This window comes from Diabrotica virgifera, chromosome 5 (assembly GCF_917563875.1).
Source record: "Diabrotica virgifera virgifera chromosome 5, PGI_DIABVI_V3a".
Lineage (NCBI taxonomy): Eukaryota > Metazoa > Arthropoda > Insecta > Coleoptera > Chrysomelidae > Diabrotica > Diabrotica virgifera.
This window is the reverse complement of record NC_065447.1, coordinates 215,490,526-215,505,654: the sequence shown is the minus strand read 5'-3', so window position 1 is coordinate 215,505,654 and position 15,129 is coordinate 215,490,526. Positions and strand designations below refer to the sequence as shown.

At 35.9% G+C, this 15,129-nt stretch overlaps 1 protein-coding gene across 5 annotated transcripts in view; it reads left to right on the top strand.

Moving 5' to 3' along the window:
* The window catches only part of LOC126885284 (kalirin), a 1,143,465-nt gene that overhangs the window by 235,587 nt on the left and 892,749 nt on the right, over window positions 1-15,129 (top strand). For all 5 annotated transcript variants that reach the window (XR_007698367.1, XM_050651791.1, XM_050651792.1 and 2 more), the window contains one exon: window positions 6,880-7,002. Coding sequence is in view for 4 of the 5 variants with exons in the window: in XM_050651791.1 (XP_050507748.1) it covers window positions 6,880-7,002 (123 nt within the window). In the remaining variant the exon portion in view is untranslated. The remainder of the gene's footprint in view (window positions 1-6,879; window positions 7,003-15,129) is intronic.

The following is a 15,129-nucleotide window of genomic DNA, read 5'->3' as shown; positions in this document are numbered from 1 at the left end:
ATAAATTTTGTTGGTTAGTTACATAAATAAATTAAGTAAAAATGAACAAATGACTTGTTATTTGAGGAAGGTGGAAAAACCATATGTATAACATGGGAGTAAAGTGCCTTTTCCTCCCTTGAATGATTACTGCCCTCCGCTACGCGTCGGGCAGTAAACTTCATTCCCGGGAGGAAAAGTAGCACTTTCCTCCCTTGTTATACAAATAGCTATTACAGCGTACCGCACAAGAAATGGGTTTTTCTGCTAAGGGAACGGAAAATATCGTACATACGTTATTTGGCGGTAAAAGTACTTCTGAACAACGACATAAATTATACAAGGTAACTGCGAGTGAAGGAGCTTACTCTTGTTCATTTGATGCCTTAGATCAACCAAAAATTTGTGCAGATGTCTCTCCTGTTTATCACGGCCCTTGGGTTGAGGAACTTAGTGACATGAATATTTCGCTCAGCGATGTCGGACATATAGCACCAATTGAGATTTTGTTAGGAGCTGATGTTGTAGGCAAATTGTATACAGGAAGGAAATATCAGTTACAGTGTGGTCTTGTAGCAGTTGAAACTTTGTTAGGTTGGACTCTTATGGGCAAGGTGCCGGCAGTTGCTTCTAATTTCAGCACATCTATGATGTCGATTGCGTTGTTTGTTGATAGTTCTTCTGTGGCGAAACTCTGGGAGCTTGATATTATTGGGATAACCGATCCTGTAGAAAAATTGACACGAGAGGTGGCGGCCAAGGAGGCTAAGAATTTTTTCTATGAGACTATCCGATGTGACAACGAAGGTAGGTATGAGGTTATGTTACCTTGGTTGAACAAGCATCCTTTAATTTCAGATAATTTAGTTGTCGCTAGAAGAAGGTTAGATACTACTTTAAATAAGTTGAAAAAGTCAAATTTGTTTGAATCGTATAATTTAATATTCAATGAGTGGTTGAACGAGGGTGTGATCGAAATAGTAAATAATCCCGAAGAGAATAATTGTGTGACTAGTGTTACTGATGAGAATGAGTTGAGAAAGTTCGTATCAGAAGCAACTGCCATCATGGAGGAAGCTAAGATGGATTTGAGAGGGTGGGAGTCTTCTGGTAGTACAAAAACAGTTGTCCCTGTTCTTGGTCTTCTCTGGGACTCCTCAAGAGACACACTAAAAATCAATGGTGAAATTTTTCAGGGAGTGGTCGGAAAAGAACCCATAACTAAGAGACTGATGCTTTCTGTAGCTCAGAGTATATTTGACCCTATTGGTTTTACCTGTCCAGTATCTCTGTTCCCTAAACTGTTGCTGCAGAAACTTTGGGAAAAGCGCCTGGGATGGGATGCACCAGTCGAGAATGACATGGCTGAGGAATTTTGTCAATGGGTTACTCATCTTCCTGAACTGTCGAGTATTGAGATTCCACGTTGGATCCAGGCTGGGCCCATTGAAGCTGACCATTGGAGTTTGCACACCTTTTCAGATGCAAGTAAGAAAGCTTATGCAGCCGTAGTGTTTTTGAGAGTTCTTCGAAATAATGGTGTTTCGATTTTTCTTATAGCAGCTAAGAGTCGTGTGGCTCCTTTGAAGAAGATTTCTATACCTAGATTGGAACTGTTGGCAGCCACTATTGGTGCTAGACTTTATCAGTCAGTCAAAAGACAATTTTCTCAGCATGTTGAGTCTTATTTTTGGAGTGATTCCACTACGGTTCTTTCTTGGATTCAACGTAAGGATGACTGGTCTGTTTTTGTTTTTAATAGAGTTCAGGAGATTAGAAATTTAGCCAATGCTGAGTGTTGGAAATATGTGCCTGGTTCTCTCAACCCTGCCGATCTTCCATCAAGAGGCTGTGGTGTTCGGCAATTGTTCGAATCTCGATGGTGGGAGGGCCCGGAATGGTTGTACAGAAACGAAAATTATTGGCCCCAACAAAAAGTAGAGGTTGATGAAGAAGAAGTCGGCACTGAGAAAAAGAAAAAAGCCATTTCGTCACTATTGAATATGACGTCCGACGATTGGCACCTGCGTTACTTTTCTCAGTACACAAAACTGTTAAGAATGATGGCTTGGACGCTACGATTTTGTTACAATACGAGAAATTCAAATGGAAAACTTACAGGCGAATTGGTCGCGGAGGAAATCGACAAAGCCGAAATGTTTGTGTTGAAGTTAGTGCAGAAAGAAGCGTTCGGTTCAGATACGAAACGAATTTCCTCGCTAAACACGTTTGTCGATGAATTTGGACTTATACGTTTAAAAACTCGCGTTACCGAGAGAATTGACACGGAAGATTTTCGTCTGCCTATCTTACTTCCGGGTGAACATTTTATAGTGCGCAAGTTGATTTTGAGCTTACACAAAAACTCTTGTCACGTTGGTACACAGGGACTGCTTAGTTTGCTCCGCGAAAAATATTGTACTTTAGGGGGTAGACGGATTGTGCGGTCCATTTTAAAAGAATGTGGTGTGTGCAAGAGACAAGATGGGAAATCGTTCGAAGTACAAACGCCTTCATTGCCGGCCGATAGAGTTCGAGATGCTGCAGTGTTTGAGATTTCCGGGGTGGACTTAGCTGGGCCTCTTTACTTGAAATCGGGCGAGAAGGCATGGATTTGTTTGTTCACTTGTGCCGTTTATCGCGCAGTTCATCTGGAACTCGTTACCTCCTTGTCAACAAATGCATTTATTCAAGCTTTCCGTCGCTTTGTTGCCAGGCGTGGACGCCCGAGAACGGTTTATAGTGATAATGGAACGAATTTTACGGGACTTGAGAACGCGCTTAAGCAATTGGACTGGAACATGATCGCGGAATATAGTTCTACACAACGTATTAAGTGGCGTTTGAACCCCCCTACAGCTGCATGGTGGGGTGGATTTTGGGAGCGATTAATATGTATTGTGAAAGGACTTTTGCGAAAAGTTTTGGGTCGAGCGTCTCTCAATTATGAAGACTTATTGACATTGTTGTGTGATTGTGAGAGTATAGTCAACTCGCGGCCATTGACGTATATTTCGGATGATCCTACTGAGTTAGCCGCGTTGACGCCAGGTATGTTTTTACGTGAGCAAGTCAGTTACGAGTTGCCGGATTGTGATTTGCTAGAGCAGAATTCTCTCACACGCAAAATACGCCGTTTGCAAGAGTTGAGAAGTCATTTGCGAAAAAGATTTCGTGCTGAATATCTGGCTCAACTCAAAGCGGGAACGAAGAAGACGAAAGTGTCTAAAGTGTCTATCGGGGATGTCGTTTTAGTAGGCAACGAAAACATCAAGCGTCTTCAGTGGCCTTTAGGAAAAGTTATTGAACTTTTACCCGGTAGAGATAATCAGGTGCGGTTAGTTCGTCTTGCGACAGCACAAGGCCAACTTCTGAGACCGTTGCAAAGGCTTTACCCAGTGGAAGTCGTGGAGGCAGTTACTGCTGGCGAGAATATCCAGGGCATTACCCTACGGGATGCGGATCCAAAGACAGTGCCTCAAGAGAACGGTTGTCAGCTCCAGGCTGAGGAAGAATCAAGTGAAATAAGTGCGGGAGTGACAAAAAGCAGAGCACCCGATCTAAATGAAAGATGTACGCGAAGTGGCCGGGTAGTTAAAACTCCTGTAAGATTCAAGTGACATTTTCTTGACTTGATTTTTTCATGACTCTGTTTGTTTTTGATATATTTTACTTTTTACTTTATTTGATATTTTATTGTAATTTTTCGTGACTCTGTATTTTTTGAGAAATTTTGTCAAATTCCCCAAGGTGGGAGAATGTCGAGTCATTATAAAATATGGCAGTGTCCGTGTTTAAAAGATATTTCTGCTTTATACATACGGCGAGCCATATGGTTTGTTTTTCGTTGTTTTAAGGTGAAGGGATGATGGGCTTACTAGCCTGCCCACTTGAGATTGAAACGATAAGAATGTATTGCAGTTTTAAGGAATGTGTAGATATTGGATATTATGTTTTTAAGTCAGTCGAGTTTGTAACATTCTTCGGATAACATCCAAATAAAAACTTTATTTTAAGCTACACTTGCGTATTTTTAATAGGGGTAATTTTCTGTAAACGAAAGTTATTTTCTTTAATTTGATTTCGAACCAGGGATCTTTGCGTGAAGTAACTCGTGGACATCCCTACGTAACAATTATAAATAGATGGAAGCAAAGTTAACATAGCCAACCAAAGATGTATTATTTAGGCTTTAGGACATAATATATTATAGTATGGTAAGGTGAAAATCATAATATTTTTAGTCCAGTACAGTTGAAGTAATATCAGCTTCTTAAAAATAACCTATGATTCATTTTAAATGTTAAAAAAATTTATCCCTTAACACATAACAAACATTGGTGTCATCGCTTACTCATATAGTAAAAGAATTGATACGATAAAGATTCTTGAAATTGTCGTTCAAACAAATACAATATATTTGTTTTTACTCTGTGCATTAATATAAAAAAAATATTATATACGATAAGGTAACGCCATATTTGAGTTTAAGTAATGCATCATTAAACAATATTATTAAACAATACATCCGAGTCCTTAGACTTTATCAAGAAAGTGAAAAAAATTTTGTATATCAAAGTGTGTAAAAAGTATTTTATTTTCTTAGCTAAGCGCTTTCAACAAAATTGTCATCATCGGAGCTAACGGTCAATATAAAAAGAAGTACCACTAGGTTTCTACTTAGGGTTGTATGTGAGAATCTTATTAAATATTAGAATTCTAACTGCATTACAATAATATATTATAGTGTTGTATGCTCCGGTTGTCTTTCGTGCAACCCCCAAACAGAAAAACATGAAAAAACTGCCACACAAACCTTACAAACACATTAAAACTTTGTTTATGGCGTGGGCATTTCACCCAACCATCATAGCTGAAAATGAATCGTGGGCATTTCACCCAACCATCATGGCTGAATAAAAGCAAGAATAGCAAAAGCAAACAAAAAGTATGGAGCATTGCGTCCATTAATGAAATCCAAAGATGTGTCAAGAAAAACAAAAATAAGAATCTACAAAACAGTTATCAGACCTACAGCTACATATGCATGTGAAACATGGGTGCTTAAAAAATCAGAAATAGACCTTTTAGAAAGATGGGAGAGGAAAATACAACGAGCAATATATGGAGGCGTGAAAATAGACGGTCAATGGAGAAGAAGAAATAATAAGGAACTTGAAGAACTATATAATGAACCAAAAATAACGACGGCAATCAAAGCACAGAGAATCCGATACTTAGGACACATAGAAAGAATGGGAAAGGCGAGAATGCCAAAAATGGTTCTATTACGTAAGCCAATACAAAAAAGAAGAATAGGAAGACCAAGAAGGAGATGGAAGGACAGCGTATATGAAGACTTAAAACAAAGTAATATTGTAAACTGGAAAGAAAAAGCTTTGGACAGAAAACAATGGAAGGAAGTGGTGAAGAAATGTATGGAAAGACTATAATGTTAAGTGTAGTATTAAGTGTTTTATACAAACAAATGTAATATTGTATATATTATAGTAGTATAGGATATAGCATTATATATAAATATGTAATAGTAATTGTAAGGAAAAATTAAATCTTTCAGCCCTAGGCCTTCACGGCCTGTTGAGCTTAATAAATATCATGGCTGAAGATGAATCATCAACCATCATGGTTGATAATTCATTAAATCTTTCAAGGGCGTTGCATCTTCGATATCATCTGTTCAGGACCACCTTGGTCTACCTCGTTTTCTTCATGCATATGCTCGTCTATCATCTGGGTCATTTGTTTGCAGCCACTTTTGATACGCTTGTTTTTTGTTTTGTACTGCATTAGCGCTGTTATTTGTCCCAGGCGCGGATCCAAGGGGGGTCAATGGAGTCAATTGCCACCTCCTTGAGACCTCGTCTGGTGTCTACTGACACTGTTTTTAAGAAAGAGATTACGATTGAACATAAATAGTGAATTTTGTGTCCTGTTGATAACTGAATAACTGAAACATATAACTGAATAACTGAAACATAAATATGGCAGAATTCCTTGAAATCGAAAATTATTAAAAGTCTTTGAAATATAATAAATGAAAAAGTCCCACAATAAATCTGTTTATTGCCATCTATTCAATTTAATGCCAGAGACTAGATAAAAATAGTAATTGCTGGTGCTATGTTATGGTAATTTGGTCATTTAATAAAACTCCCCGAATAAGAGCCGCTTTTAGAAGGATGTCCAAAGTATTATGTAACAGAGACCTAAAATTGGCGCATTAAGGATCAGACTACTTCGCTGCTACATGTTCTCGGTCTTACTGTATGGTGTCGAGTCTTGGACTGTGAATAAAATCGATCTATATGGTCTTGAGGTTCTCGAAATGTGGTGCAATAGAAGAATTTTGAGTTTTTTGGATGGAGAAGATTCGAAACTCCACAATACTAGAATGTCTCAGCAAGACTACTGCGATTATAAAAAGCATCAAGAAGAGATAGCTGGATTATTTCTGACGTTTAATGAGAGGTCCCAAATATAGGTTGCTACAAAATATTATTCAAGTGAAAATAGCAGACAAACGCAGTCCAGGACGAAGAAGAACTTCATGGTTGAGTTAGGATGGCAATAAATAAAATTAAGATCCCTATGATGGTAACCAACGTTCTGAAAGGACATGGTACATGAAGAATAAGAAAATAACAGCCCATCCCGAAAAAGAATCCTGCGTACGCCAGTCACGAGAAAATTTGTATTTCATTCCCCCACCTTGCAAGGTTGCTTGATCCGCCGTTGATTTGTCCACCACGATCATAAACTGCTTCATTGATTATTGATTATTTATTATCTCTTGGTAGGTATTTTGGACTGAGGAGTAGATTATAAGCCAACAACTGGAATTTTCCCTTTTATTATATAATTTCTTTTATATTGTTATAGGTGTTGGATTGGTTAGCAAATCACGGTGAAGTATTCATCAGAAAGAATACAGGCATCGGGCGAAATCTTCAGAAAGCCAGAGTCTACCAAAAGAGTCACGAACATTTCGAGAACGTCGCACAGGTAAGTTGAATGTTATGTTTGTTTTCTCAATTAATTTTGTACAGTTATGATTACGATTTTTAAAAACAAAAGCATCAGTTTTGAGTTTGAGTATATTACAGCAATGTATTCTAAAGAGTTCAGAACAACATTCCATACAGAGCATATCTGCCAACCTGCCAACCCAAAATAAATAGATATATGTAAGATAGTAATTAGATAGGTAAATACACCAAGCCGACACTATAGTCGGTTCGCTAAACTCAGACACAAGTAGCTAGTGATTTTAGTAAGTAATTTTGTCAATTTGGTAAAATTGGCAAAAAAAGTAATTACTAAATAGTTAATAAATACTAAATAGTTAGTAATTTTGCCAATTTTGTCAAAATTGAAAAAAAAACAAAAAGAATACCAACTAAAATCACTAGCAGTTGTGTCTGAGTTTAGCGAACCGACTATACTTACAAATCTGTATGTATAACGCCACGAGGTTTTCAGATTTCACAACCCGCAGAAATGCAGCAGAACCATCATCATCAGTGTCATCACAGCTCGTTATGAGCCACAGCCTTCTTCTGGCAACTCTTCTCCATACTATAGTCCATGTGGTGAGACTGCTCCCGTCTGAAAAAATTTCTGATTCGGTTTATTTGTGGATTTCTATTCAAAAATGTCCCCTTTAAACAAATCCGATGGGTGCCGGGCGGAATTTTTGGGCAGAAATTGTTTAAACAATTTTTTTAAACAAATACAAAAGATCACGTTTTTTTTTGGTCTGTAACATATATTTTTAGGTTTTTTGGATCATTCTAAACAAGAAAGGTATCTTGTAATTTTTCTCCAAAATTGATAGTTTTCGAGTTATAGGTGATTTAAAATCTGAAAAATGCGAAAATACGCATTTTCGAGGCTTAAAAACTCATATTTAAATTAGTATTTGTGAGGGTGGCAGATACTTAAAAATTGAAGATTAAACATTTAGCTTCAAGGTTCTGAAGAGTGATCACGTCTAACCTTAAGAGCACACCGTAGCGATCAACAGGTAGCAACAAACGCGGTCCAAGATTGCGAAAGTTCTGCGAACTTTCAAAAGTGAGGCAACAGTGCGTCGGTAATTCGACGCTGACAGTGACGTTTATACTATCAAAAACAATAATTTTTATACACATAGGCGCCAAAAATTGCCAAATCAGTGACGTTCGATTTCTTGTTATAAAAAAATCGATTTTTAGCAGTTCCAATGTGACACAAAATCTAGGCACGGGATAAAAAAGTTTATTTGAAGAAAGTGTATTTTTTTGTCTTTCTTAATGGCGGTACAGGCTCCTTTTTTCAATATTTTATTTAGTTATAGAGTAATTTCCACATAGTAACATATTTCTGAAATTGGGCTCTGTACCGACATTCTTTATTATATTACGAATATGTGTGCCAAATATCGACAAAATATTCAAAATTAGAGCCGCAATCTTAGAACGCGTTTGTTGCTACCTGTTGATCGCTACTGTTTGCTCTTAACTTATACTGTTGTTTTTTAATTGTTAAATAGGCTTGTTTATCCGATATTTTGCAGGTGCGGCGCGCTCTATTTTAAAAATCTCATATTTCTAGAGATATTCTAAATAAAATAAGTTTCTTAAAATTTTTCTGAAAAGTTAATAGTTTTAAAGTTATAAGCGATTTAAAATCCGAAAGTGCCAAAAAACGCATTTTCGGATTTTAAATCGCTTATAATCTTATAACTATAAAACTATCAACTTTTGAGAAAAATCAAGTCAAGTCAAGATTTTATTTACAATGTCCCAAAGAATCGAGAAAAAATATTTTTCAGAGGAAAATAGGAGATTTTTGAAATAGACAGGGCCTATTTTACTTTAAATCAGGCCCGAGGCACTATACAATTTTCGGGCCCCAAAATATAATACTTTAATAATGTTACTAGATATTCTGTAATGTTCTTTAAAATGTGTCACGTCTTCCACTAGATCATCAACATCGATATCGTTCTAATATTCGGTAATAGTTTTCAAGTCTACTGTTTCACTATTGTCTGCGTACCACTGGCGAAGCGTCCATGTAACCACTGTTACCATTGGTAACAGTTAAAAATCTTGCAAATAAATATTTTATTACTACTATGAAATAATTCCATTTATATTTTTTACCAACAGAAAAATTTGTTAATAGTACCTAATTCAGTAAATAGCCAACTAGACGCACGAAAATATTGGCGAGATTATGTGAATCCGTTGAACGTTGTTACCACATTTGGCAGTGGTAACGCAGGAGGAACCTTGCTGTCGCTCGGGACCAGCTCGTCTCTGAAAATTTTGAAAAAGTGGCGGCTCTAGAGAAGGCGCTTGGGCACGCTGTGTATATCAGTATTGTAACCATTTTTTGGATTGGTAACGTTGGTTTAGTACCTATTACAGATTACAGTGTGCGTGCATTTAAACATGGAAGAGTGTTGCTGCGTATTGTGTAATTGATCAACTACTGGAAAAGTCATTCTCCTTGTATATTTTTTTTATATATAATTTTGAAGAAATGGAAGAATGAGAGAATTATTGAAAATGGAAGACTTAAAATATAAACAATAGTTTTCAAAATATGTTCTTTTTCCTACTTGTTTATTTTTTTATGTTAATTTTATGGTAATGGTAGAATAATATCTTTAGTTTGTTTATTATTTATTGTTATACCTATTACATTTTGGGAATAGTGATTTGTTTAATTTTATCCCACAGGATTGAGTACAAAAACTTATATTTGGGAGGTTCAAAATAATGTTTTTAATAAGATTTTTTTACATCTGATTTTGGCAACACTTTAGAAAAAGTCACGCGTCGCCACCGCTGCGTACAATATGTTAAAAATATCGTTTACAGAATTATAAGCATATTTTTTCGTATAGAGAGTTGCTCGATTAAAATATCACAATTATTTGTTTAAAATTTTCTGGTCCTTTTAAGAAAATTTATAAGAACGGTTTATGATTTATGAATAACACTCTTATTGTTATCATTTTTATCATTTTCTTTTCGTAAAATGAAAGAATTTTGAAAATTTATGTTGTTGTTGCAATAAAAAATTTTTCGGTGATCTTTTCGGGCCCCATCAAAATTCGGGCCCGAGGCAGGTGCCTCACGGGCCTAGTGGCAAAATAGGCCCTGGAAATAGACGGTAAAAAAATCGGATGGACATGCATAATTTAACAATTACAAAACAACGGTTTAAATTAAGGTTAGACGCGATCACTCTTCAGAATCTAGAAGCTGAATGTTTAAACTTCAACTTAAGTATCTGAGAACCTCAAAAATATTAATTTAAATATGAGTAAAAAATGAATAACCATTTTTGATGTCGTTGCAACACGAAACTACAACCGCATCGTTATTCTAGTTCAATCAGAGAGTGCAGCAAGCACCTCTACCGGTTTCAAAACTTATTAGTTATTAGTCTCTCATCAGGAGGCGCATATGCTGCTCTCTGACCCAACTAGGACAAACCCCGGCGTGCAGTCACGGATTGCAACGAACGAAATGGCAGGGATGCCCTAGCGGCAACTGCTAGGAAAAAACTAAGTTTTCAATCTAATAGCACATAAAACAACATTAAAAATGTTACTCTACATCCTACCTAGATTGAAAACAATGGGAACCTTCTCTGGTAATACCTCCGAGGCTTCTACAATTTGCAAGCCATAACGGATGCTGAGACTAAGGAAGATGAGGGAATTTTACAATTTATAATTCACGTCCCATCTGCTCAGCGCGGTAAAGTTCCAACGAGAATGGTTCCCTTCGTACTCCAGAGTAATGTAAATCAAAAATGAATAACCATTTTCAATTTCGTTGCAACACGAAACTAAAGCAGAGAGTGCAGTAAGCACCTCTACCGGTTTCGAAACTTATTAGTCTCTCATCAGGAGTTTTTTTTAATATGAGTTTTTAAGCCTCGAAAATGCGTATTTTCGCATTTTTCAGATTTTAAATCGACTATAACTCGAAAACTATCAATTTTTGAGAAAATTTACAGGATACCTTTCTTGTTTAGAATAACCCGCAAAACTTAAAAATATATGTTCTGGAGCAAAAAAACGTGATCTTTTGTATTTGTTTAAAAAAATTGTTTAAACAATTTCTGCCCAAAAATTCCGGCCGGCACCCTTCAGATTTGTTTAAGGGGACATTTTTGAATAGGAATCCACAAAGGAACCGAATCGGAAATTTTTCCAGACGGGAGCGGTCTCTTCACATGGACTACTATAGCTCCAATAGATTTTAAATCGTCTTCTAAGTTGTCCTACTACCTAAGTATCGATCTTCCTCTGGTTCGTTGTCCCATCGGCCCTCTTTGGTCAAAACTTTTCTTACTGTTACATCTTTTTCTCGCCTGATCACATGCCCTATCCATCTAAAGCGTGTTACGTTGATCAATTATTGAATAAATTAATTTTACCTTTTTACTTACCATGCTTTTTTATTCCTCCATGTATTCTTCTTAAGTTTTTTTTTTGCTAGAAATGTTTAAGCAGTTTTTGGTCCTTCTGTGTGGCCACGTTTCTACTCCCTATGTTAGCACTGGCCTTATTAGTGTTTGATAGATGGCCACTTTAAATTTTCTGCGTAGTTTTGAAAATGCTCCGGCGAATATCAGGGAAAAGTCTGTTGGATAGGGAGAGAAGCGAAAACATAAGAAGATCATGCAATATAGAAGACATAAATGGATGGGTGACAAGACGGAAACAGGAGTGTAACGAACACATTAGTAGAATGGTAGAGGATATGATAGTACGAATATCACGAGATAAGTCACTAAATGGACGAAGAAGTATTGGCAGACCAAGAAAAAGATAGTGCGATAACTTAAACAATTTAGGAGGCTAATATTGAAGAGGAAACAGGCTTTAAAGCCTACATACAAGAAGGAAGAAGAAGAAGAATTTCTTCGCTGACGTTGTTATCTTTAGTCAACAGCGAGCCTTCGCTGTATATGAAGGTGTCCACACCTTCCAGGCAGTGCCGGATTAACCATTAGGCGGACTAGGCGGCCGCCTAGGGCCCGCGAACTTGATGGGGCCCGCATCCCGCTCAAATGCATTATTAATATTGAATTATATCTCAGGAAAATACAACCGACTTCAAGACAAATTAAGTAGTTATCTTCAAAGGCATTTTTATATTCCATGTTCTAATACGTACGTTTTTTTTTTCAATTTTTCCCCACCTATGGGCCTTATAGTCCATTCACTCACGGTAAAATATTGCAAAACCTCCGGATTTTAAAAAACCTTTAGGTTTGAAAGAAGAGCTTGGATTGACATGAAATTTGGTATACACATAGCTAACATGTCAAAGAAAAAAGTGATATTGTACCGATGTGTGTTTTTGCCCTAAGGTTGAGTCCACCCCTTCTCGGGGGGTGAAAAAATATACCGTCAAAATACGTCCGGAAGTGGATAAACTGACTAGTTGTTAGCAACTTTTGTTCAATAGAGCTTTTTCCTCAAGTCAATACATTTCGAGTTATTTGCAAGTGAATATGTTCATTTATGAATAAAACTAAACACGTTTTTAGACGGTTTTTAGCAAATAACTCAAAAAGTAAGTATTTTATCGAAAAAAGTAGTAGCAAACCTGTAGCTAATGAAAAGTAGGTTCTTAATCGTCAAATTCCAAATCGAATATTTCAACGTGAAATAATCAAAAAATGACACAATTTTCATGGAAAACTCATCATAACTTTTTTAAATGTTTAAAAAAGCATTTCATCTTGTTTTTTTTTAAGTTTCTAGTATAAAAAGTAAACAAGATACACTCAGAATAAAGTTAATCCTTTTTTTGGGTAAAAAATCTGGTGAAAATAACCGCCTAATTAGCATCCTAAATGAAATTAATCTTTACCGCTTCACAGGCTACTGTACTTATATATTGTTTATATACTCTGTAAGTTATATCGGTATAAAGTGCTTATTTATAAAAGGGCTGTAGTAGAAAGGGCTTGAACACGTCACTAATCACGAGTGAATGCAATTTTTTTTACTTAGCTGAATGGCTGGACAACTAATTGCCATTGGCATGGTACCGTGGGTTTTTCCAATCCGGAACCTAGTGTAATGTGTGTGTTGAGTAATGTCTTGTTACTTAGCAAAGTCGACGTCATTGTTTTTGCAAAGAGACACTAATTGTATCTAATCGTCTGCGGTCCCTCCGGTGAGTACCAATCCCACAAGGATAAATCTATTTTCATTTATTAATTTGTAATAAATGAAAAATTCTCTACCCAGGGTATACAAATTCTGAACTAGTCATATCTCAACCAATTTTTATCTTCCCAAACAGCAAAAATCTAAAATATTCAAAAAAGCCAAACCTACATTTTCTACTTTTTAAGATTTTTGTTATGACTAATAATTTTTAAGTTATTTTGAAAAGAAAGACATTTTTTTCAAAATTTCAATAAATTTGTTTTGCTTTCAATCCCAATGTTTTTAAATACATATAAGCACTGTGAATCAGTGAAACTTATAGATCATATAAATAATATATAAGAAGTACAAACTAGGGGGTGATTTTCAAGATTTTTTGGCCAAAAAGGGGGTCAACATTATTTTGAGCTTTACTTGCTTATTTTGATACTAGAAACTTGTTTAAAAAAAAATAAAAAATAAAGCTTTTTTAACACTTCAAAAAAGTTGTGATGAATTTTCACCGAAAAGTGCTTCATTTTTTGGTTATTTACGTTGAAATATTTGATTTGGAATTGGAGCGAAAAACTGTCTAAGAACGTGTTTTTTTTTATTGAAAAATGAACATATTCACTCGCAAATAACTAAAAGGTATTGATTTAGTGAAAAAACCATACAGAACAAAAGTTGCTTAGAATTAATCAGTTTATCCATTTCCGCACCTATTTTGAGTGTATGCTTTTTCACCCTCGAAGGGGTGGCACTCATACCCAGAGCAAAATCACATATCTACACAATATCCCTTTTGTTCTTTGGCATATTAGCTATGGACTATTAATGAGAAGTTGTTGCGAAATGTCAGTTAAAAGACTTGTATACTAGATGGTCAGCTAGATTTGATGCTGTGAAAGCATTAAGTAAATGTTATATAGGAAAACTAATATGTATTAAATAGCTCTTGTAACCAATATGTGGTACAAAATTTTGACAACGTTTTAGTGCTGCTAGTAAACATTAAAAGATCCAACTATCAATTTTTATCAGATACAGTTCTTTTACTTTAATCTTTAGCAAAGTAACAGAAGTAAAAAAAGAAAAATGATCTTTTGTACATTGTCGTAATTTATTTTCGGAGTAACTACTTCCCAAAACAACATAAATATCTGTAAATTTGTTTTAAGTAAATGGTCGATATAAAGGGGCCTACTTCTTATGGCCGCCTAGGGCCCCATGATGCCTTAAACCGTCATTGCTTCCAGGTCTAAATCATCAATTATTATTCTTCTAGGTGTCTGGTTGCTTGACGTAGTACAACCAAGTGGTCAACAATTTTCTTGAAGCTCTCCCGAATTTGAATGCAAAAGGTTTCATAACGAATCGTCTTACTTTAAAAAAGTTAGAGGTGTAAATAATAATTTATTTCCTCGCCTAATGTTTGTCTTCTTGTTTTTATTTATTAAAAACAGGAAGTATGCATCATTGTCGAACATGACATTTAATTTATTAGCTCTCAGGTCTGTCGAACGTCCTCAATTTTGTTTATCGGGTTTTGATCTTTATAACACAGAAACTTTTTAATCCTAACCATGGTGCACATATTTATGTAAATTCTTTCGCATTATAATCCTATTATGGCCAGCGACTTTGATGAAGCTGGGACAAGTTGAAAATATTTTTTGCCCTTACCACATAAAGTTCAAATATTTCGAGAATTGACCCTCAGACTTGATCCTAAACAAAACCTGCTCGGTCACGGTCTTGGAATCCCGACATCCTCGAGAGTAATCATAATAAGAAGTGGTGGTGGACAACTGCACGCGATGATATTTTTAATCGGAGCTATAATAATAAAACCGCATATTTTACAACCGTAGTTCATTGAACGCAATTATGTACGATTTATTGTTGATATTTTATACGGACAGTGGAGTACATGGTGAATATCATAAGCATAATTG